At 37.5% G+C, this 26,862-nt stretch overlaps 1 protein-coding gene across 5 annotated transcripts in view; it reads left to right on the top strand.

Annotated features, from left to right (window-relative positions):
• LOC145999069 (uncharacterized) overlaps positions 1 to 26,862 on the top strand; it is a 56,800-nt gene that overhangs the window by 20,045 nt on the left and 9,893 nt on the right. The window contains exon 4 of one of the 5 annotated variants that reach the window (XM_083136031.1): positions 24,017 to 24,511. The exons of 3 other annotated variants lie outside the window; for them this stretch is intronic. In XM_083136031.1, coding sequence (XP_082992157.1) covers positions 24,017 to 24,473 — 457 coding nt within the window. In that variant the 3' untranslated portion in view covers positions 24,474 to 24,511. Of the gene's footprint in view, positions 1 to 16,280; positions 19,227 to 24,016; positions 24,512 to 26,862 lie in introns of those variants that run through there. One more of the 5 variants, XM_083136033.1, reaches the window with a different exon arrangement.

Here is a 26,862-nt window from a genome sequence, read left to right as displayed (position 1 = left end):
TTTCAGTTTTTGGCCGTGGTAAGGAAATTTGCAGCAAGACAAGGTACTTAATGTCAAATTCATATGATAACATGTAGAAGAATGTCGACTATTTAGCCTTTTGCATGTGGCCAGTGTGCTTTCACAGCAATATTCCTGCACTGCTCCTATATCCGGTGCGGGAACTGCCTTTGTGCCAGTGACCCTTTGTTGCTGCATTTCCCTACAAAGGTACTTGCAGTCAAACAACCAATTAGGCCTAGTGCTTGGGCAAGAAGTGAAAATTTTTAAAATCCCCCTTCCCAAAGCAGCCAATAGGGAAACAGGATTTTGTCAAAATAACCGTTCTGCACTGTGATTGCACACCGGTTGCTACGCTGTCCCGGGAAAAAATAACTGTCTACGAATAACTCTTCTCCTTCGCAGCTTTACTTCTTCAATGCCACACTTGATGCCCGTTCATGGGCCCCGCTATGAGAGGGGGGATGAGTCCTCTTTTCAAAGAAAATTTAAACCTGCCGGCAGAGAAAAGGCCAAACCAGCCAGCAATCATCTACTGTAATGTATTTCATTAAACATCACACACACGGAGACACTTGCTAACGGGACCCAACCTGCTAACCACACTGGTACACTTCCTAATAGCTCATAAAAAAATTGAAAGCATACTTCTCCAATTTTTTACTATACTTCGGGAGAAATCCTTTCATACTCACTTTTCAACATTTCTGAAGGACTTCCTGACTACAGAGATCATTGCTTGGGTGCAGGTAGAGGTTAGTGAGAAGCCCCACAACTGCATCAAAGTCTCTACCGTCTGTGGGGCCCTCTTTTATTTTAAGTTGGAGAGGGACGCAAGGCTGCATGCACCGTACAGCCTTCCGTCAAAGAACCAACTGTTCTGGTGCATCCTCTTCCCTTGAATGTAGGCTTGTTTATTTTGGTTTTTGAATTCATCCAACCTAGATCAATCCATGAAGGTTTAATTAAAACGTGTTCTCAGTGTAAATGTTGCCATTAAAGACTTCTGAATGCTACCCAATCAAAGAGGAAACAGCTGAAGTACATATTATAGCTTGTATGTGTACTTATTATAGTGAAGTGCATTGTTGATAACCTTAAATTAGAAAAAAGAAAAAAAAAAAACTCTCGAAAGGTGGCGCGATATACACATGCTAAAATATATTCCTTGAATTCAAATTTATTCAGAGTAAAATTCGAATAGTCAACAATATAATAAAAAAATTCTACCAAACTTCCTCAATTTTTTGAGAACACAGGCTTTGGCAGTGCAATGCTTGTCCATCTCGGGAAGGCTCCAGGAGTAATCACTGCCATCTGTGTTCACCCAAAAATTAATTGAAACATGAACTGTGGACACTGCTGGGGGAGTTTCGCACTTCTATCTATGATTCACTAAAATTGAATATTAAAGCTATTGAGTAGACAATGGTGTGTGACCCAAGCTTTATACTATCAGAACTTTCTAGGCGATTACTTTCCCCATGTATTTCCAATATGATGTGAATACAACGAAGTATTTATTTTTTTAAAGTGGACAAGACATTGTGCAATATACGTATGTGTCATATTGTTTTGCCAAAACTATTTTGTGTTCTATTCAGTAAAATGATACTTGTACCTTTACAAATATAATATATAAATAAATACATTGAGTGAAAATTAGCAGTACTTGGATGCAAATGTCACAAAATTGTTCTGTTCTTTCATTTATTATATTCATAATATTGATGTGTATTTTTGTCAGACCCCAACTACCTATAAATGCAAATGAATTATGCTTCAATGCTACTTGTGCCTCTATAAATACATATATAACTACATTACTACTTCAGTTAAGTAGCTCTTCTGCTTTTTAAGAAGTCTGTAATACATGGACCCTGTTGGATGTCTCAAGAAAACTTGATTTATCTTTTGCATAAATTCCATGCATGCTAACTTATTACTTCATGAAACTGTATAAGGGTGATGTTATAATGCTATTAAGATTATTCTACTCTTAGAGATTCAGCGACTCTGTTATGGGAAGGGTTTGGTGGAGACAAAAAAAAATAATCAAAAGAGCAACGCTTTACGCTGCCACACACAGACCCTATGCTGTCTGTGTTGTTCTGTGGATTATAACAGGTGTCCCTTGGGAGACCTGTTAACCAACAGTCGAACTTTTTGAGGAGGCTTTTATAGACTTATTGCTCACGTCAGTGATATCCAAGTCGATCACATTGGAACAGCACATTTATTCAATATATAACACCATCTGTGGCATGGCCACCACCAAGCATAGACATCACTGATACACAAAGAAAACACCAAATAAATACACAAAAGAAGTTGTACTTACAGATTTCCACACACTATGCTTCATACCTTGGGGGTCACACACTTCCACGCCACATCCCAATATCTGGCATTTGATGGGGCACACAAAACAAAATAATGGGTATTTTCCTGAATTACTTGTGATTTTGGTCTGCTTCCTTGAGATAATAAAGGTTTTGGGGTTAATGGGAGCACTTTCCTGGCTTTCCATGGGAGGATTGCTGGATATAACCATGGATGCTCATGGATACTTGATGGATGCTCCTATGGCTCCTTCCTGCAAACCATATGGTCTGGCTTTCCCAATTTGGATATGGGACACAGATTTCGGCACATTGGCGAAAATTTCACTCAGAACTTCTTCTAATAAGGCATTGCCTGTGTGGTAACACTAATTCAGATCCATATTTAATTTATATGGGCCTTGGATGCCTATTTCCAGTGTAAGTCCATTATTCACGGCCCACGCTGCTACTAATGCACTGGTTTTGGCCAGCAACACAACCTCTCACCTGCTCTCAAGAAGCCACAAAACACAAGTGAGCTTGGAAGCCAAGCTCAGAACATAATAGGACACCTGACTACCTCCTGTGTGATGTCACAGCCTTGGAAGTGCCTCATTGGCTGGCTGAGGTCACATGTGGCTTTTGCTTGTCTGTGGGAGGAGTTTCAATTCCTTCCACCATCTGGCAGAGTTATCAGGTGGTTGAAAAATGTAAACAAAGGTATTTTTTCACCTTTTCTGGCCTATTTATTTACCCATAGCAAACCGAGGCAAGATTGTATTCAGTCCGAGTGTCATGCTTCAGTTATGTAAGTCTTCATATATTATTTTGTTCCAGTTAATGATCATCAGTTGTACATACAATGTAATTGCTTGCAAGATAATTTTCAGTACGAAGTAACTATAAAAGTAACTTAGAGTTACTTCTCAAGCACCAGCACCTGTAACTCTGTTACCTTTTGAGGCAAGTAACTGTAAGTAGTTACTTTTAAAGAAGTAACTTTCCGAACACTGGTGATTTGTTTGTGCAATAAGTAGGGTTCATAGGCCAATCTCTGTTGGGGTGAGTGCATTTCTTCCAGATGCTATTCCATGCTGTCAGTTGTAATACGAGGGGAGGTTGGTAAGTATTGAGCCTTTCCCAGAAAAAAATGGAACTAGGAAGCTGTAACTGCCACACTATTCTACATATTTCCTCAAGAAGTCAATGCACTTGCGACATCTGTCCTGCAACTTCCTAAGTCTTTGAATATAAAATTTTTCCGACTGTTGGTGTAACCACTGATTTGCAGCATTAGTTGCCTCCTGAACACTACCAAATCGTTGTCTCTTGAGGTGTTTTTTCAGATGGGGGAACAGATGATAGTCAGATGGGGCCAGGTCAGGCAAATAGGGTGGATGGAGCAACACTTGAAAGCCTAAGGAGGTCAGTGTCGCCATTGTTTCACCTGCAGCTTGTGGTGAGGCATTGTCATGCAACAGGATGACGCCTTTGGAGAGCTTTTCTGGAGGTGCTGCCATTTTCACTTTGGACCTGAAAAAGAAAGGGAAGTTAAAATCATAGAAAGACGATTTTTGCACCATTACATATAGAAGAATTGGCCAGTACACCCTGCAAAGTTCAGCCTCCCCTCATATTTGACTAAGCTATAGTGAGAGTCTACATTAAACTGATATTAATTTTAATTCACATCATGATCAACCTGAAAAGCTGGCTTTGAATTTAGATGAAAATTCATCAAGTTCAGTCTGAATTTCTGCTTTCTCTGAAGATTGTATGCTAAGATACGTTATGGCAAAATTAAGGATAACAATAATACACAAAAAAGTAGTGAATAATGTTATTTGGAAGAGTAAAGTGCACTGCCTTTAATATGATTTGCTAGTTTCATCTTTAATTCGCAATATATTTGCAATGACAATTTTTTTCTGTAGGCAGCAATTTAAATTTTTAAATGAGAGATAGAGTACAAGCCAGATACTCTTGTGGAAATTAAGAGAAAATTGAATATTCCACTTTGGAAAATCTGTGCAGAAGAAAGTGGAATTTTATGTGAATTTTGCCTTGTTGCTAGACTACTGTCGCATTAAATATTATAGATACTCGAGTTTACACTCCAATTAAAAATTAAGCAATAGACCTACATAAAAACCAGTTACATCAACATTTAAAATTATTCAGTTCTGCGTTAATCTATCCAAATTTTATTTTCGAGTATGCCTTCTATTTTATTATCGTCATGAGAACAAAAAAAAGTACATTTCTTTTAGTTTTCCAAACAAACGCTCTCTCTGAAATTCTATAAATAAAAAGCGGATGGTCCAATCGTGATGAAATTTGAGTATGGTCAGGCAAAAAGGTTTTAAACAATTCTTAATTTTCAGATTTTTAAAATTTGTCAAAAATTCATTCTTATCAATTCTGCAAAACAACTTTTTCTTAGTATTGGGTAGTCTTACAAATACAAAATTGATCTTGTTTTGTAGCTCTTTGCATCTGTTTTTAAAATCCATTATCATTGTCAATTCACATTGCGAAACCGATTTTATACAGTACAGTATAAAGTAAAGTACAGTAAGATGTACATAGAAAATGGCAACATGGCATACAGCAATGTCCGTTGAACTGTGGAAATTGCAGGCTGTCACTGTAAGTCAGTGCATGCTAAGTATTGCCTGCACCGTACTAAAATTTCATCACAATTGAACCATCCGTTTCTTATTTATAGAATTTCAACGAGAGCCATCGTTTGCAAAACCAAAAAAAGGTACTTATTTGTTCTCGTGATGATAAAAAATAGAAGGCAAACTCGAAAGAAAAATTGGTTAGCATAGATTAACACAGAATTGAATAAGCTGAATTTTGATGAAACTCGTTTTTATGAAGGTGTACTGGTTAATTTTTAATTGAAGATCAAACTCGAGTATCTATAATTTCATAAATTGTTGAGTTTTTATCCACTGTGTCATGTAGTTTGTTATAATCATTCCCTTCCTGGCCCAGCTGTTTTGTACATCAGTCTCTCTTGCTTGCAGGTATGCATTAGATTGTTTTGCATCAGAGCAAGATTCAGCAGGCATCTGTTATGGAGCTGCACACTATTATGGTGAAGCAAATGTGAATGATTCATCACATTTTGGTAGGATCTCCATAACAAAAGAGCAGGAAAATCTTGGTGTAATTTCCGGTGTAGATTCTGCATTTCGAAGCACTTTTTCTGATGGTAACATCCACAGTGTTAGCGATTCAAGTTTTACAATCACAGACGGTAACTTAAAGATACATGTTTGTGAACTGTGTTCGAAAACTTTCACGAAACGATCGAGACTCCGTATTCATTTCAGAACCCACACTGATGAGAGGCCATTCACATGTGAGATATGCAACAAACGTTTCCGTATGAAACAGCACCTAAAGATCCACTACAGCATGCACAGAAACGAAAGGCCCTTTTCATGTATATTATGCAATCAAAGATTTCGCCTAAAGCATCACCTTAAACGCCATCACTTATCCAAGCATTATCCATTGCATGATTGAAGAGGGAATGGTGTGATATGTGTAATATGTAAAGGTTCTACTGACTATAGTAATTACCAATATACATATTGTACGTGCTTCAATAGTCACTACTTTGCATAGTCCCACAAATTTTGAAAGACCTCCTAGATAGCTAAATGAGTAAATAATAGTACACACTATTAAAAATCTTGTACAAAATTATTGAAAAGTGCACAAAATTCTTAGGACATGTTGACTCCATGGATGGTTTAGTCGGTATTTTCCATTCCGAGGAACATTTGGGACTCTGGAAAAGGAATTTTATGTGAATTAACGCCAAAGACAGCTTTAGTCAACTAATTTATTTATTTAGATTATTTTATTAATTACTACCCTCAACAGAGATAAAACCTCCAATTACATATGGCAGGTAAACACACACACACACATATGTATGCGTACATATATTGGTTTACACACAAAAAACACAGAACCAAATATTAGCATACATAGGCCGATAATACAGCATGACCACGCTAGAGGGATCGAGAAATAAATGCTCGCCATTTAAAACCAGATAAGGATATTGCTGTATTTTTCATATGACATGAAAGAGAAACTCTCCGAGATTGTGCAACACTGTTTTCAGACAACTACACAGTCGCGCATGCGCGTCAATAGCTTTTGTGTCTAAAGGAAGCCAGGCACCATTCAGTAGTCGATCGCGCAGTGGAAAACATGTGGACACCGCAACAGAAAGTTCAGTGCGTGTTATGGCTAGTAGAAGAGAAATCTGTTACTCGGGTTCAATGCCGTGTTCGTCGTACGTGGAATGTGGATCCACCTGGTCATAAAGCGATTCTCCAATGGGACAGAACACTCTGAAAAACAGGTTCTTTACTACCGCAAATCGGCAAATATGTGAAAGTGTCTGTGAATACCATTTAGATGTGTGCAGAGCCACCAAAGGTGCACATATCGAGTTGCATTAAACATCATCTGAAACTTGGTGAGTTTTGTATCAAGTAAAAGTAAAAGTTTATGTTACCAATACATTCTGTTCACTAGAAATTATCACTTATTTCTCGATCCCTCTAGCGTGGACACCCTGTACAAGTAATCAATTCAATAATCACAAAAACTTTAATTAACCAATCTGTACCTTTCACTTGCCATTCACCATACAAGAACAAGAAGACCCATGTAATAATTACATATGTTGAATACTTATACATGTGGAATATACTGGAAGATAAAATATTGTTACCTGGAAGATAAAATATTGTTACCATAATGTGTACAATACATTTATAATTATAGTTCTGATTCTATCAATTTTTTATAAATTTCGAATGGCAATGATAAATCTAAAGAGTGTTTAGTAATTGTAAATGTGTTTTATGGTTATTCTTTTACATGACCTTTCTGCCATTTTTGGCCAATTGTGATGAGGAGGATAAATGATAAACTGATGGAATTGATGAAGGGACACTCACAAAGAACACTGATGCACAAGCTGAGACCTAAACCCACGAACTTTAGTAGCAAGATCGAAGATTGAACGATCACTTTATGCACTCAGCAAGAATGATAAATTGGGAGTTTAATTTTTTCCCCCCGGAACTCAAGTATAATTTTTTTTTTCACAACACGTGCATTTGATAGCTAATCTTACTGAACTAATATTGAGTCTTCATTCTGTACTACATTTTCGTAATGATCATATTAATTTTAAAATGTTTTGTCTTCACTTTCTCTTAACCAGTGGTTGTCACTTGACGGGTATGTTGTTTAGTTGTTTATCTCCAGCTCTTTTGTTTCCAACCAGTTTTGACAATTTTACAAAGTGAATTCCATGATGTTAAAAATGTATGTATTTTGAATAGATTCTCTCTCAGGCTATCGACCAGCTGAGTATATTTACTGAAAGAACTTTAATATGTTTACATGAAACTTACAGAATACTTAACCAGAACAGCTTAACCCCTTAAGTGTGGAATTCTCTGAACAAGTCGCAAGTGGAAAGTGTAGGTTTTTTTTAGCAGAATTCCGTTCAATTTAATTAACAAATAAAACACCAGTATTTGCCAGCCTTCTTCTTTTATGCAGTATATTATACCAAATTGCTTTCATACACCATGACAAATATAAATAATGCAATAATAGAGAAAATACAATAATACATAGCATATTGGCACGTATGTACTTCACGTTCATGCAGAATAAGTCTTTCTGGTGTGGAAGCCTTTGAATCAAGTGCAACTCAATGTCCACGTCACACAAACTTCACTTTTGACTAGTGTTGGATGATATATCATTATGATATTTTGGCGATATATATTGTGTTAGCCATAGATGATCATGATATTTTAGCTGTATATATCGTGGCAGTGATATATTGTCACAATAGTTAACAATATATATCATGCAGATGATGATATATCGCAGATATCATAATATCGAAAAAACATTGTATCGTATCATCTGTGACGATATTTTCTTGAAGATATATCACAATTTCAAATTTCCTATATTGCCCATCCCTACTTTTGACCCATATTTCGATTTCCTATTACGCATGAACTACACCACACAAGAGCAGACAACTTTTCTTACGTCTAACTTATATTCTCTTTCTTTTTCTTCTTCCTTATCTTCTTCTTTTTCATCTACTTCCTCTTCTGCTACTGTTTTTTTTACTACAGCTAACATAATCTCACTTAATATGATTGTTATGTTTTCAACATCTGGGTAAATATATTCACCACCTGCAGTTGAATCTAGGCAAGGTCAGGTTTTCTTTACTGCTTTGAATATGATTTTTACTAAGATGCATTTCTTTATTATGATCAAAACCTCATACGATGTAGTCGTATATCAAATTTCAGTAATCACAGGTTGGCTGGAAGTACAACATCTATGTCACAGAGACTTCTATATACAGATGATAGATTACATTATACAGTGGCCTGTCAAAAACCCATACTGCTTTGAATATGATTTTTACTAAGATGCATTTCTTTATTATGATCAAAACCTCATACGATGTAGTCGTATATCAAATTTCAGTAATCACAGGTTGGCTGGAAGTACAACATCTATGTCACAGAGACTTCTATATACAGATGATAGATTACATTATACAGTGGCCTGTCAAAAACCCAAGTTGACTTGTGATGTGGAAGAATTATTGGCACTAAAAATATGAGTGCACAAATATGTTAATATGTTTCATCTTGAAAAATGTCAAGTAATGCAAATCAATTTATCCTCAAAATCTGGGAGCATTAGTTTATGCATGAATACTGTTGATGCGAAATGACACATTTGGCAACTAATGCAGTAAAATATACATTGTTCACAAAGTTAGTTTATGATTGGAAATTAGTACTGTATGTCCTGTACTGTTGACTGAATTTTTGGGGGGGACCCCGTCTTCAGAATGAATGTCTTTAGTGTACAAATCATTTCAATATTTTTTATGCTAGTACTACGAGGGTCACTATTTATATTTTGAGCCTAACAATGAAAAAACAGGAATTTGGCATTGAAAACTGTTTTATTGTTTTTCGAAGAATTCTCCTTTATGGTTAATACACTTTTGCATTCGTTCGAACCATTTGTCAAAGCAGTTTTTCCAATCTTCTTGAGACACCTCCATAATATGGTTTTTGAACGCATCAACGGCATCTTCCGCCGACGAAAATCGTTGTCCACGCAATTTATTCTTGACATTCGGGAACAAGAAGAAGTCATTGGGTGCCAAATCAGGACTGTATGGCGGATGACCCATCAATTCGATTTTTTGACTGTTCATAAAGTCGGTTGTTAGACGAGATGTGTGACAGCTGGCATTGTCTTGATGAAGAATGATCCGACGGCGTTTGTTTGTTTTCCATATTTGACCGAAGACCTCTGGCAAACAAATTGTTGTGTACCATTCAGAGTTGACCGTTCTGCGTTCCTCTAAAGGCATAGTTGCCACATGACCAGTTTTCCCGAAAGAACAGGCGACCATTTGTTTCGATGTGCTTTGAGCGCGAACAACTTTTGTTGTATTGGGTTCATCTTGAAACACCCACACAGTCGACTGCTGTTTACGTTCCGGCTCATATGCACATATCCATGATTCGTCACCTGTTACAATCGTATATACGTCTTTTGAAGCACCACGATTGTATTTATTGAGCATTTGTTTGCACCAATTGACGTGAGCGTCTTTTTGAGTTTTTGTCAAATTGTGTGGGATCCAACGAGAACATACCTTTCTCACAGCTAAATGATCATGTAATATTTTATATATGCTGGTGGAACTAATGCCTATGGTTGCCTCAATCTCACAGTATGTCACATGACGATCTTGCAGTATTAGGTTTTGCACAGCATCAATGTTTTCTTGAACAACAACTGATTTTGGACGACCTTCGCGAATCTCGTCGGTGAGCGAATGGCGGCCACGATTAAATTCGTTATACCAGCGTTTCACAGTGGCAAAGGATGGGGCTTCATCGTCAAATGTGGAAGTAAGTTGATCGATAGACTCTTGTCTTGATAATCCACGTCGAAAATCATAAAAAATCATCGCACGAAAATGTTCACGAGTTAATTCCATTTTATTGTTGTCGCGCAATCTCCAAGGCAACATAAACAACACAAATGAAGCTATTGACAAAACATTTGAAGTACGTTATGGTCAATAATGCCAGACGATTCCGTGCAAACGTCAAATCGCGCCTAACTTTAATTAGTGTTGCCAAGGCTCAAAATATAAATAGTGATCCTCGTATTCATTGACTAAGGTCAATCTGAAAATGTTGACAAACATGTTTGGGTAAATGACATAGCATGTAGTCCAAGTTTTCAGTCATCACATTGGTATATTCTGTATGTAATTGTGTTTAAGTTAATGTTGTACAAATGTAATGTGGTGCCATACCATGTCTTTAATTCTGCATGTTGTTTCTTCAGTAATTTGTATTACATTGTGACCTATAACTTAATACTAGATAAATGCTGTATTGAACATTTGTAACAACATATGTATATATTATCAGAATTATTAAATTTTCAGTAAGAATTTTAAATTAGCTTTTACTTTCTACCTAAAAATTGAAAATATACCATGTACAATTCACTGATACTGATAACCTACTGTTGGATTAAGAATTATAGATACTCGAGTTTGAAATCCAATTAAAAATTAACGAGTCAACCTACATAAAAACAGAGTTCCATCAAAATTTAGCTTATTCAATTCTGCGTTAATCTATGCTAACAATTTTTTTTCGAGTAGGCTTTATATTTTATATCGTCGTGAGAACGCACGCTCTCTTTGAAATTCTAAAAATCGAAAACGTGTTGCCTGTTCAAGATGAAATTTTAGTATGGTGCAGACAGAAAAATTTTAAACATAATTCTAAATTTTCAGATTTTTAAAATTTCTCAAAAGACCGTTATGTTCAATTTTGCGAAACAACTTTTTTTTAGTATTGGGTAATCCTACAAATACAATATTAGTCTTGTTTGGAAGCTATTTTCATCTGTTTTTAAAATCCGTTATTGTTGTCAATTCACATTGCGAAACCGATTTTATTCAGATTTTTATTCAGCGAAATATAGCTGTTCGTGGAACGTGGCAACACCACAAGCATTGACTCGTAGTGCCCGCCTGCATTTTACACGTTTCAACGGACATCGCTACACGTTTCAACGGACATCGCTATGTGCTGTGTTGCCATGTTCCACGTACAGCTCCACTCGCAACCTCGCACATTTGAGTACATACCAGTTCCAGTCAACATGTGAATTGTGATCGGATAGTAACACAGGTTTTAACAGTTTTTATATGAGTTTTAAGGGATTTTAAAATGTGGGAATAATCCTGTTTTAGTCATTTGTTATCCTAGCATTCAACCTGTCCACGTAAAAACCTATATCCTTTCTAAATGACGAAGCTTTGTGGATCTCCCTAAAGCCGACCTTTTGACCTGAAGAAGGGGGGGCAGTTGCCACCGAAACGTTGTCTTTGACAAGTATATACTCACTGTACGTAAGTAAATAACAAATTTTGATTTTACGCTCTGGAAAGGTGTGAACCCAGCAAGTTGAAACCTTCCGTTTATGCGATCTACAATTGCAGCCTCAACTTTGTTGACGATGTCTCCATTAAGGCTGACTGGGGTCGACCGGGAATAGGAGCCGTTTGCACTGAGGTCCGACTACATTTGAATTGCCTATGCCATTGCTTTATGATCTCTAGGATGAGGCATCTGTTCCATACAGTATTGTCATCTTCTGGAAAATTTGTTGTGGTGTGTTGCATTAGAGCATTTAGAGAAACAGGAACCTGGTAACTACTCTGTACTCCACTGACTCCATCCTCACACCTTCGCAGCCATAAAACAGAAACTGTTATTAGCTCATGGCTACAAATTGCAGTATGTCCCATGTAAGGATGAATGTTTATCCATGTGCACTTTCATCTCCATACGACCACTGGAAGTAGGTTAGGGGAAACCTTATTGAACACCTCTCGTATCTCTGAATTATTGTACTGATACACATATCACTTGCAGTTTTGTTGCTTGTGACAATCTTTTGTTCAGTGTTATAACTGAAAGGGTTCAAAACTATGAAGGCTGTTCCCTGAGCCTGAAAAGAAGTGGGAGTGCTTAACAAGACTAATAAAGGGAAGAGGCAGGAATGACACTTATCTTTAGCGGCTGCCGTGTGTGTGTGTGTGATGCTACATGGAGAACAGAACCAAACACTCGTGTGTTCAGCACATGGAAAGAAAAGCATTTACTATTTGGAAAGGCGGGTTTCTTTTTTGTGTTTTTACTTTGAAAAGGAAATTCAAGGAGAGTATTTGTGAGTAGTTTGTTGTGGATCATTTGAAATGTGTTGAAGTGTGCTGTTGCAACTGAAAGTAATGGTAAGAACAGAACATCATTTTCCAGAGACAATTGAAAGGCTCATTGAACTCTGTGGGTTTCAAAATGTAGCATTTCTTGTAAAGAACATGATGAAAGTATATATATTTGTTTGGTCTGACAAGTTTTTTTTATATAAAAAAAATCAGTAATGAGAGATGTGGGAATTATGGTCTAAATTGTTTTGCACAGTGTAAAATTCACAAGTTGGGGTGCAGTTCAAACACTGATTTTGATCACATTTAAACATGCTTTGCATCTAATTGCCTGAAAATGAACCCTTCCAGTTTGGTTTAGATTCTTAATAGGATGAAACAATCACAAAAAAGAAGTGTCTGGTGGCAAAAATGTAGCACTGAAAATAACAGTGTAACAATTCCATATAAGAGCACACAAAAAAAAAGACTGTTTGTAAGAACAATCGCCTGACAAATGCAAATTTTTATATGTTCAATCCTTAACTTCACCATGATATAATTATTGTGACACTGTAGCCCATAGGAGCCCCCAAGTTGTTTTTTAAAAGGCAATAAATTTGAAATTACATGAGATATTCTTTCAACCTGACCAGATAAAATCACTTTCTTTCAATCATAGACAAGACAGTAATTTAATCATGATAAATTGTTATGTGGGGTTCACTGGTTTAGGAATCCTCTGGCCATATGTTGTCATTTATTATTATTATATTTCTTTCCTGCATTGCATCCTTCTTAGTGTTGTTCATAGAATCAACAATTGCAATTGTAATGCAAAGGAAAATTAAAGTCGATGGCTGCAACTTTTTTGTTCCATGCTTCTGTTTGTTGCAAAAATTTGGAAAGAGCAGAAAAGGCTCATTGTTCCTTCCTTCTCTCATTCTTACCCAACTTATTATAACCCCTACGTCCCAGTCTTACTCAATTTAACGTTCCTCCAATGTTTCATTCTCACTCAATGTGTTGGTAGATTCCAGGGCTTGCCCAGTGTTGGTAGTTCCCCAATGGATGATTTATTGCATTGTATGAAAGGGCCATATATATTTCTATTCTTACAGGAAAACCTTTGGTTATCAAGGGATCCCAGGTTCGATTCCTGGTGGAGACATGCAGTGGTTCGGATCCCACTTCAAACTGTAGGTCCAGTCCAGTTGATTTGAAACAAACTTGGACAAACTTTTTTTTTTTTTTTTTTACACCTTTGGTTTCACAGTGAATTATGACAACTTATAAACTGTGGATACCTTCAGCTTGATCTTAAAAAAACTGTATACATATTGACTCCTATCTCACATGTGCACCAAGAGGGGAAAAGGGGGAAGTCCATGTAGAGTGTGCAAAATTCCTCGTGTAGAAGAATCTCCCCTTTCAGTGACACTACACATTGCATCACAGACCACGTGATCAGGCATGGCCCCTGGCTGAAGACCCAGGAGGTAATGGACAGAATTTGGAGTGACATAACCAGAAGCCCCAGATAATCGACATGCAGATTATCTCAAGAAATTGGTGTATCCCACTCAATATGCCACCATGTGTTTTAAAGAGTGCAACCGTAGTGCGTGAATTGAAAGAACTAGACAAAGCTAAACGAGCTGCTTATTGCAACTGGCTCTTGTGTTAGATCATTAACCCTTATCCGGGCAAGTTATTTTTGTAACGTGTCCGGGCAAGCAGTGTCTGTCGGACACTGCATTGTTTTAAATGGATCTTGCCCTTCTAATGCAAGATTGTTATGTTTCATCGCTGTGGAATCAAGTGAGTAACATGATATTTAACATAATCATCATTGTTACGCCCATAATTCTTGTATTCATCATCATCATCATCATAATTGCATGTTGTAATTTTTGCAGCATAGTATATGAAAAATGTTAGGCTGGAAGGTAGTGTGAGGAAATTGTTCTATTTGCTCATATATGTTTCATTTTTTCAATTTTAGTGTTAATAATATTTTATGTGATGTCTTATTAAATACTTTATTTTTATTGAAAATTTGTTAATACATATTCAAGTAGACTTCTTTACAATGTGTCCGACAGACACTGTTTGCCCGTTTACATAAGTGAAATGGAAAATATTTTTTTACGCCTGACCTTCTTTATCAAAAAAAGCCAAATATTGTGAAATGAAAAAAAGAGAGAGAAACAAAGAAAGTAAAAAATATCAGGTTCGCAGGAAGTGTCGTTTGGAGTATGTGACAAAAAATATAAGCAACAGTTTCCGATAGACACTGGTTGCCCGGTTAAGGGTTAATGGTTACTTGGTCCCTATGCTCTACCTCATGACAGATGACGCATGGTTCCATCTGCCAGGTTATTTTAATTCCCAGAATGTCAGATTTCGTTTGCAGGATAGCCTATATATCATGCATGAAGAACCTCTTCACCTGGCGAAGGTACACATTTAGTGCACAATATCTGCCCTATATCTGGATATCTTTGAGTTGTTCTACCCACAATTAACAGGAATTGAAAAGCAGATTGGCATATTTGAACAATATGGTGGGACCTCACACACATCCAATGAACGTGTGTCCCGTAACAACACAGTGCTTCCCAACAGCAGGCTTGTCAGCAAGGGCCTGTGGCCTCCTTGATCATCGGACTTAACATCCTGCAATTTTTATTTATGGGGAGCTTTGAAAGACAAGGTGTATGCTAACATCCCTCGGATGATTGACCAACTGAAATTGAATATTACAAACGTGTTACAAAACATCTCTCCTCAAGAATTAGGATGTGTTACTGAAAGCATGATCACATGGTGCAGTGGATCGGTGTTGGTGGAAGGCACTTCCATCACTTATTATTACATTTACAGATTAGGTTAAATTAGGTTATTTCCTATGTATCGTTCAGTACAGCCATACTGGTTTTGTATGGGACACTCTGTATGTTGTATATGAAGTTTTTCGTAGATTGCATGGAGTTTTCTGGTTTGATGTTTGATTGTATGCTTGTTAGTGTCTTCTTAGGGCTGAATCAATATTTCAACTTAGGACATCATTCAGCACTAAAAAACAATTTCAGCTGGTTTCATGTTCCCTCATTTAAAAAAAAAATAATTACAAAGTGCATTGCACATGCGGTAGGCTTCTCAATTTTCTTAAATCTTATAAAACATGTTAAACACCATTTGAATAGCTGATAATGGCATCCTTCCCTTGCTAAAGAATCAACAAACTCAGCACTTGCAGATCTTGACTGCAGTGCTGCAGTGGCAATATTTGCAAACCAAACTTATTTATCATTCCTTGTACATCATTCCAGTACTTTACAATTATTTAATGGATGTGATGGAGTTTTCAACACAGAAACTGACTTAGCATCATTTCTTCCTTTAATACTGTGGACTTGATAATTCCATCAAATTACAAATGAAACAAATGTGAGACTTTCATTATAGTTGCATGTTCCATTTGTAATTAGACGTAGTGAAAATGAAGTTGTCAAGCATTGTGCATATCAGGAAGCATTTCACTTGCATTTAATAAATTGACAATGCATTCTCTACATTGTTATTATATTTTTCCTTGGTTGCAGGTGTGTTGTGAAACAAGAGGAAGATATAAAAAGCCAGTACATTTTGGAAACTGCTGAATTTGGAGATCATCCTTTGGCATTGTGTTGGAAACCAGAGAGAACTGAAGCACCAGTTTCTGTTAGTGTATCCAACTTGGATTTTTCGCATGGTGACAGTGTTCTTGCACAGTCCCTGTACAGTTACATTGCCGAACATCGCTATTATGTGTGTCACGTGTGCACAAAGACCTTCGACCAGAAGTGGAGGATGGGGAGGCACCTGAGGACCCACACAGGGGAGAAACCCTTCCTCTGCCGACAATGTAGCAAGTCCTTTCGCCAGAAGGAGCATCTGAAGAAGCATCTCAAGTTCCATGCGTCCAAGTCAATAAGGGGCAGAGCGACATCTCAGCCTACTTAATGACATCTTGGTTGTTGCAGGATCCTGCTCTTCCAAGTCAAATTAATAAAATAGTTCCCAGTACCAAATATTTTTGTCCCCCACCCCGGTTAGCATATCGTGCAACAACACCAGGGCCCTCGGGTTCGAATCCTGGCCTGGGCATGGATGTTTGTGAGTGTCCATTCATCAATTTCATCATGTCATCACTCATTCCCATCTTCGCAAATTAGCCAAAAGTCGCACAAAAGGCAAAGTAAAATAAAGCAAATCATTCAAACTTCCTCCAGTGCTGGAATTAAGTGTGACTTGTCGTCATTATCATCATACCTTTGTCCTAAACTAAGCACTCCATGGGCCATGACTGCCATGTAGCATTTAATTGAGTGAGGAAAGATCTGTTCATTGCATGGCTTCTCTGCTCCCAAACCTCTTACTTTGTTTCAAGCAACTTCCCGATTGGCCTTGTGATGCTGGGTTCCAACATTCTGACCGTCATACTTTTCTCAAACCTTTTCAATTCCTTTATTTGTAACAGCTTTCAGTTTTTCTGTTTGGATCCAGTTCTCCTGATAAACATTGTAGATGCTAGAGTTGAATAAGTAAAAGTTGTAAAGTTTTATAACTGTAATTTATAACTTAGGTAGCATCATGTGTGTATGTATGTGTGTGTGAGTATATTAGGATTTTCAAATTTATCTGTAATAGTCTTTATGAAGAGACATCTTTTCAACACATCAACTATATTTTCCAAAATTTTGTTATGATAGATTATAAGAGTAATGAAATGACTTGAATAATTTCATTTAAATTCAATGCCAGACTTGTTCTTGAAAGTGTCTAGAGGTGCTGTGAAAATTTCAGATCAAAATATGTAATTGTACAACAATTGGAGTGCCCTGAATATTAATGACCTGTTCCTCTTTGTCTCTTTAACCTTCCCCAATCATATCCTACATTTGAAGGTTTTCTCTTAGCGAACTAAAATTGCGGAATCTCATTTGTGAATCTCTGAAAATGTGGTCTAGAAATTTGAAAGTACAGAGTGGGCCATAAGTCAAATTACACCTTATTTACTTCATAAGTTGCCTTACATTGTATGAATAACTACAGCAGACATGGGGTAAATTGTTTTTTACAAGACATCCAATGCTTAACAATGTGGTAAACTAAGGGAGGTGGGGTGGTAGTAGTTGTATATTGGAACCACAGGCAAAAGAGCCTGAGCAGGATCGTCTCTCCTATGCATTGGACTCATGTGGAGGGGAGAGATAGATTGGAGCGTGCTTCCTTATGGGCCTAGTTGAACCAATGGAGGGGAAGGTGCTCGGAGACTTTTGGCCAAAGGTTCTTTTCTTTGTGGCTGCTCTATAGCCATGCATCAGTTTCAAAAGAACATTGGTGATCGTGGTCGATACAAGTGCATATTGAACAGCATTTGATTCTCACATTGTGGATGTATAAGAGACTCCATGTGGTATTATGATGAAATAAGTTATGAAGCAGTTCCAAATGCAGTTTGGTTCGATACCCTGTGGAGGCACATAGTGGTTTGAATCCCACTTTAAACTGTAGGTCCAGTCCTGATTAGCCTATCTGTGCATAAAGTGGACCTAAAACAACAATTCAATCTATCAAGAGAAGTTTTGGTATTCTGCCACCCCCCACGAATAACATTATTACAGTGGGAAAAGTGTCGATTTCAAACAGAGTGTCTGAACATTCACGCACAAAATGGGAGACCCTCAGTGATAATGAAAACTGGCATCAGTGAAGCAGTTGTCAATTAAGTCAACATGAAAATGCTTGGCAGAACTTCATATACCCTGAAGAACAACGTGATGTCAAATGAACAAGGATTTAGGCCTAAAATATTCTCGACCATGTGTGTTAAAGAACTGTGTGATGCTGATTTGAATGCTCAGCAAAATGCTTGCACTGCACTTCTTCAAAGATTGATTAATTGGTTGAGTTGGTGTTTTAAGTCCACTTTATGCACAGTAAGGCTAATTGGAACTGGACCTACAGTTTAAAGTGGGATCCAAAACCACTATGTACCTCCACCGTCCAAAGATTCACATGTGATAACAATAACATCATGTTTACAAATGAGTAAGCAATTTAATGCAATGTTGTGTTTTGAGCTAATGAAAATCTTACTTCTCGCATGAATTGCAAATGCATCCACCACACATCACAAACCACATTTTTAGACCTTAATTTTTGATGGTTCGGTTATGTGCAGTCATACAATGACATGCTTGGTAATGACTGTTAACAGTTCACAACAACTAGAATAGCAGATGCATCAGTCCTACAACAAAACATACCTGCACATAGTGCTATCAATGCTATCAGTGTTCAAGAATGCCTTAATAAATTGTTTTGAAACTAGTGGATTGGGTGCTGTTTGGAGGCAGCAGTGGTGTGAGGGGTAATCTTTTGAGAAGTCATCCAAAGGCAACCTTACTTTAATAAATACACCCAAGTAACTGTTTCTTGCAGGCCAATGAGTCTCTAGTATCGTTGGAGGTGGGTTGTTTGTCGGAGGTATAAATACCGGGTTCCGACTTGTTACGCTCTCTCATATCCTCAGACACAGATTCTCAGGCTCTCAGATCAGAAAGTGGCCGTCCCTCAATGGATTAAAACAGTTTCATGGATGCATTGAGACAAACAAAGAATAAGCGCCGTATGTATAGGGCCTCTGCATGATAAACTGCGGGGGCAGGTTAGTGCTCTGCTAAATAGTGTGCTTGTAGCTTTAATAAGATGTACTGCACTTAACAAGAGGACAGCGTAGGGACCTCTGCGTGATAAACTGCGGGGGCGGGTTAGAGCTATGCTAAATAGTGCACTCGTAGAGTGAAATCTTGATAAATGCGTATCTCTGTGTGATGGGGCAAAAGGCAACTTAAAGCATGTGTTATTGGATTTGTAATGGAAAGATGTATATACGGAGTAGGGGAGGTATGTGTAAATAAACTGTACATACAAGAGAACTCCGGGAGATGTCATTCCTGCCAACAGAATGTGCCTTTTGCTCCATCATACAGAGAAATGTACTTATCTAGACTTCACTCTACTAGTGCACTATTTAGCATAGCGCTTACCCGCCCCCGCAGTTTATCATGCAGAGGTCCCTACACATACGGCGCTTACTCTTTGTGTGTCTCGATGCATCCATAAAACTGTCTTAATCCATTGAGGGATGGCCACTTTCTGATCTGAGAGTCTGAGAGTCTGTTTCAGGATATATGAGAGAAAGAACAAGTCGGAACCTGGTATTTATACCTCCGACAAACGACACACCCCCAACCACCGGGGCAACCTTTCAAACAGGGAACCCGTTGAAGGAAAGCAACCGTTGGCTTCCCTGGCTACCGGGCAAAAAGCAACCTAGGCCAGAGCATTTACAAATATTGAAACTTTTACACATATACTTTCCATTGTGCAGCTGTGTGCGTAAAAATCACACAGCACAAGCCAGGTTTAGTACCCATGTAAGGTATTGTTGTTATGCGGTAAATGTAGCTCCAAGTTGTAAAATTGAGCCATGTAAACTTAGATTTGTAGTAGTGTGGGGTGTTAAAATATATACATACTTGAATTTTGAGTACTGTATTTTAGAGTAAGTGGAATATTGAGTGGTGAATAATGAATTTTTTTTCAAAATGAGCATGGCTGGAGTTTAAACAGTAGTCTGTACTGAACCAGTTGAATGCTTGTCTTCCTGTATTTATCCATTGTGCATTGTATAGACTAACTTTGTGAAACAATACCACCTCGCCCTTGACAACAGTTGTGTAATTTTAACTGGTAAAAAAATAAAGATATGTCTATATTTACAAACAATTAGATTTTATTAATTTCCTTCTTTATTCAAATATCAGTACATTACATTGTTATTTTCTTAATCCATGAGGATATGGAATAGCGGATTTTTTGTTAATATTCATTGATGTACCATATTAGACATGAATTATTTTTGCATTTTCATTTTCCTGTTTTTAGAGCTACAAAGCATTGTACTTTTATATCTGGAGCCTGTATATGTATGCAATGCACCAGTATATATGGAGGATTTATGTACAATGCATGTTTTTATTGAAAAGGTGTAGTTAATTGTTTTCTTACGTATTTTGGCAACATTATAAGAAAATGGAAGCATATATGTAGTGAACCATTTTTGCATATTTTACAGATTTTATTCCCAAGTTTTAATTCTTTTTTTCCAAATACATGTTTTTTCCAGAAATGCAGTTAGTTTGCATCTTGCTATTCCTTGCTGACTGCAATGTTGATGTTAGGAAGGTAACTGAATCAACGTCACTCATACGATCGCCAACTTTAAATAATAAATTTCCAGGAGATATCCTTACAGCTTTCAAACTCTACTTTAAAATGCTTTGTTCATTTTTCTATTTCCCTACATTATACATTAAATCTTCATGGTTGCAAAAGAGCAAAATGCTATAAAATTTTTCCCGGATTTTATATTGTCCTGCATTGTAAGTTTTTCAAAAATATTGGTCCTATGGAAAATGTGAAATCGTGGCTCCACGGTATTGTTTATGGGATCAAGTGAAGATATTCACAGTTTTATGTGCCTCCAAGCAGCTCCCAAATAGTAATTGTGTGTATTGCCAGTTCCAAAAGTTAATATACTTATGAAATATATTTTTTTAATTTGCATGAGTGAGGTTTAGCCCTGGCTGTCTCGCCACCTAACTGATATCATACAATGCAGCAACAAAGATATACTTATAGTGTATTATCAAATGCAAATACTATGTTCTGCAAACATAGGTCATCTATCATGGAAAATATGAAAATCTCAATGAGTAAAGAGTAGATATAATGAATGATTTTAAGTAAATATTTGTAGCAATCAAAATGGAGAAAATTGAGAGCTGGCCTGCATGGTGCATTTTGTACATTGAAGCCAGCCCCATCATGTATTTTATAAGTTCTCATTATTGCAATTAATCCAAAAGATAGGAAAGAAATTGAAAGTATCGTAACTAGAAAGGAGAAAGAGGAAATGGAGGTGTGAATATCTCCTATAGCTCTTTTCAGTTCTTACGGCGGCCGGTCCTAGTTCTGCCAAGGGAAGTGGGGAGCGGGGATTACGCAACAGACCAACCAGACAACAGCAGTGGCGCCAAGAGACACGACGCAGCCAGATAAAGCACTACGTGAAACTCGTTCTACTGGCCGCTAGATTTCTTATCGTGCTGGATTGGTCGCTTCCCCGCTCCCCACTTCCCCTGCCAGCTTCTAGAGTGTCTACCGCAAGAACAGAAAAGAGCTATAGTCAATAGAAAGTAGAGAGAGATATATTCGTTATGGGTGGTGCTTTCCTCCTCTTTCTGAAGCAACTTTTGGGTAAGTTATTTAAGCCATTTTTTTTTTTTTTACCTTCGAAAGTACAAGTCATGGTTCGGAATTAGGTATAATATCAGATTAATGTGAAATACTGATTCATCCCATACGTTATTTTTCTCCTCCTTTCATGGTAGTGATTTCTGTGCCATTTTTTTTGCTCATATATATATTTGATCCAAGGGCCCATGGAATACTAGAAAAACATGAATTCTGTGGTTGATAGCATGGTGTTCTTGTAAGTAAAGTAGTAAATATTTGTAACTACTTTTTATGAAACACTCGAAATGGACTTGAATAGATTGACTTTTTGTTGCTAGTTTCTTCATGTCTTACGGGCCTTCCTGATGACTTCTTCTGGATTTGATACCCTCTGTGCATAAAGTGAACTTGAGAAAACCCATGTCTTACATTGCCCTTTTTAGTGATGGTGATTTCTTTGCATTGATTTGCTCAACCTATAATTGCTCCTGCTGTTAGATAGAATCTAAGAAAATTTATTTATTGGTGTATCATAATTGTTGTTGAGGATATGAGAGCATTGTGTTCTACCATATATCTACTCATCATCTATAGTAGGAGCAACTATTTTTAGTCAAAACAAGCCTGTTGATGATGGAATTATTTACAGCAATGTTGGTTCTTAGATGCTTTCTAATGGTGCAAGTTTTTGTGTTCAAGCCTTCGTACTGTGCAGGCCATAGGCCATCATAGGATTGTTGTTGTCGCACATCAGGGTGAGATACTAGGTAATAAGTGATGGTGGTTGAAGACCATTTGTCCCCATGCATATAGCACAGTGCCATGAAGGCACATTTAAGGGATGTTGGGGGCAGTGCCCCACAATTCTCGTTCTCAGCCATTTTGGAGGTGAAATGATCAGCACCACTCTCTGCCTGCCTTTACCCCGAAGGGTTGCCCCTAGGCACCCATTGATTTGAGGCTGGGTGAACACCAGAGCAGCTTCATGCGGGGACAAGGCCGGAAAATTCTGGTGCCATCGGGGAAGCGTAGTAAGGGGAGGAGCAGGTGAATCACAATGGTCAAAGTGACAGAGCATATGCTTTAGGGAGCTTTCAGACTGAAATCACAAACAAGTGACAAGTGGATTTCACATCAGATTTGCTTATATCCAATCTGCAGTTTTGTACACTTGGTGTGAAATGAACAGTAATGGGCACTCACCCAATTAAAAATTTCTTTCTCCAAATCAACAAATGTTCAATTCTAAATTCTAAAAGTATTCATCCATAAATAAGTATAATTTTGGTCAGAGCAGATACTGTCAATTCTAGAAATGTCCACAAGTACTCATAACTGTTCTGTTCCTTAGCTCCATTTTAATGTATTACAAATCACAGGAAATATCTTGTTAAATGGAATGAATTTGCATTCTTTTTTTGCCTTCGTGTGTTAACCTTTGTTCATGCAAATCTCAAGGTAGAAAGGAAAGTGAAAGCAAGATATTGAGAGACATGAAAACAGAGAAATAGATTGGGAAGAATGTGGGAGTGTTAGAGAAATTGGATGAATATGGAAGTGAAAATGAGCAGAGTGTGGAAGAGGGAAAAGTGGTAAGGGGGGAGGTACATGCAAGCAGAGGAGGGGTGGTAGGAGGACAGGCAAGATAGAGAATGAAAACGAGAAAGGGGAGACAAAGTGGAAAAAAAAGAAAGATGGAGTCTAAGGGTACACCCTTGTGTGTTGCCCAACAGTTCCGATCTTGGATATTAAATACCACTTACATGTCTACCCAAATAATGCGTATGTCAAAGTTGACTAACCACACGAGATATCCTATTCATAAGAACACTAATATCTTTGGATGCTGTTATTGCACAATAATTTATTGTGTATTTGAAGCTTCAGGTTTGATTTGTGTTAAAAGTGCAGTGCCATTTGTGATTTGTTGCGCTTAACCTTCTGATTGATAAAGTTGCCATGTTACAATTATCCTTTCCTTCACTTGCAGGTTGGCAACCATTGAAGGCAACTCAAAGCACAAATTGCCAAAACTAACATCATCTTTGAACGTTCATCAAAGGATGTGTTCGAGAAGGCTCACCCAAGGAAATTTACGTAGAAATGACACTAATTCTGACGCTTCTCATCATCAAGAACCATTGTTCAGTGCTGTTGGATCGTGTAACTTCGTTTGCAATATTTGCACAAAGTCGTTTAGTGAGAAATGGCTTGTCGTTCGGCATTTGCGAACACATACTGGAGAAAAACCTTATAAATGTAGGTTGTGCTCAAATGCATTCCGACAGGCATCGCACCTGAAAGCCCATTTGAGAACTCACACGGGCGAGAAGCCATATTGGTGTCCAATTTGCAACAGAGGATTCAGTTCAAAATGCACTGTAGAGAGACATATGGTTGTTCATGGCCAGCCAAGTGAATGCTCCGATGTGTTGAAGTTAACATAAGGCACATTAATCTCTACAGTGATGAGAAGAAGCAACTGGTAAATAAATCATGCTGATGATTAACACTTAAAATGTCATGATAACCTGTGTTTACACTTTGCTATAAAAATAGTATTACTAATATTATTCTCAGTAATGTGTTTAAACAAAATCCATCAATTAAAACTTTTAAGTAAAAAAATTACACGTGCTAAAGTTTTCATGTTACAATTGAAGGGCTCGGGTGTAAAACATGGTAAGTGACATTTTGGTCATTTCTGAGTTCATTAAGAAAAAAAGGTTATTAAAAGCTATACTGTAGATAAATTGTTTTCGTGTTGTGTTGACCAATTTCAGGAGGCTTCACTGAGTCCAATCCAAATTTTATGACATGGCAATTTCACTAAGAAATTGGAGGGTGGCACATTTTACTTTGTAACTCAAAAATGACCAAAATGTCACTTACCATGTTTTACACCCACCTGAGCCCTTCAATTATCCTTTAGAGCTTCTAAACATGTTGTTGCCAACATTTGGAAAAATCTACAAGTTTTCTTTTTTAAAGGCGAGGTTGTAGTAACAGTTATTTAAATGACATCCTCCAGTCTGCCGCATGCATGTACATGAAATAACAGTGTTCTTTTAATTATTATTCAAACTTTTATTGGTTTCAATCTGATGTACCACAGCCAGCACTTGAAATGAACATCTAAGTAAGTAAGAGGTACTAAACAGTGCCGTAAAAGAAAATGTATGGTGTTGGAGATTTATCTATAAAACTAACCACGTTTATTTTTTCTTTATGTCTGCATATAGCTTCAATTGTTTATTTGTGTATATCAAATGCCATAAGAAATCTGCACTCCCATTGGCTAATTCATTCTGAGCGTGATGTCTTGTTACTGCCATATCTTTGCACTCTACAGTTTCAGTGTGCGCGGAGAAGCCACTCGGGCAACAACTGGAAACCGTCGCGTACACTTACGGATATCGTAAGCCTAACGTGGCTATGTTTTTAGTGGCGTGTTATTGTGACACCAGCTGCAAACTTTGTGTAAAAAAGTTTTCCCTAGACAGGAGTGCAGGGAAGTGTGATTTCGTGTTGTGTGTATAAATTATAATACATAGTTATGGTTATCAGTGTGTACCTGTATTTTTCTTTACAACTCCAAGAAGATTGCGGTGAACTTAGCCCTATAATTGACACAATCCATTCCAGAGAGGTGTAAGTAGTAACCTACAATAAATCCTGCCGACTAGGATCATCAATCATAAATGGTCCTACCAGACCGGATTCATCGTTCATAAAAATGGTCCTCAACGGACTGGATTTCGCAACATGTGGAGTGTCGAAATATGTGACAACATATTCGAAGGTCCATGATTATAAGCGCTCTTTTCTCTTATGGTCAGTGTTTGGAATGATGGAGGATTCAGGGGGATGTCATTCCCCTCCCCCAGCTAGCAAAGTTTTCGCAAAGCATCCCCCCTGTCTCATGTCATCATGTTAAACTGTACGAGCATCTCCCCAGCTAAGCCCAGGGCTCGACCAACATCCCCCAGCTAACACTTTACACTTTAGGTGCTGCTTATTGTACTTGTAGATTACAGAACATTATGCATAGATAAAGTGAAAAATATGAAATGCTGTTATTTATCTAACTACTTACTACCAGGGCCGGTGCTAGCTATTTTGAAACCCTGGGCAACCATTGCGACTATTTGGACAGTTTTATTGTCGCCAATTATTTGAAGGAGCGCATCATAGACCTCTCCCACTTGATATCTCAACGGAGTTAAGGCATCGAATCTGCTTTCCCACCTTGTGGCACTCAGAGGTTTTAAAGTGAGACTACTGATATGTTCCTTCAGAATGGTGGGTTGGCATATATTAACTTCCAAGTTATTTATTTAGTAATATAACATTATATTATAACTTCCAAGTTTGCAATAGGCTCATTTTCAAATGTTGTGCTTAGCACATCATGCTGCGATGCCAAGGGTCCCAGGTTCGAATCCTGCTCGGGTTTGGTTGTTTGTGAATGTCCGTTCATCAATTTCATCATTTCATAACTCATCCCCATCTTCGCAAATTAGCCAAGAGGCACAAAACGTGACGTAAAATAAACTAAATCAATCAATCAATCAATCAAAAAATCAAATGTTGTGCCACGTTCAACATTGTGAAAACTCTTTATATTGATTTTATTATGTTACTAGTTTCCTGTAATTATTTGATTAAATAGCGCAAGACATAGATATGGTGATCAAAAGAATGGAAACATCTTACCGATCTTGCTTAATATGGCATGGGACCACCTTTAGCCCGTTGTACAGCTGCAAGTCATCACGGAATGGATGCATACAGCTCGTAAATTGTTTCCAGATAAATTTTGTACCATTCATAATG

This window comes from Lepisma saccharinum, chromosome 14 (assembly GCF_977018435.1).
Source record: "Lepisma saccharinum chromosome 14, izLepSacc3.1, whole genome shotgun sequence".
NCBI lineage: Eukaryota > Metazoa > Arthropoda > Insecta > Zygentoma > Lepismatidae > Lepisma > Lepisma saccharinum.
This window is presented reverse-complemented; position numbering and strand designations above follow the sequence as displayed.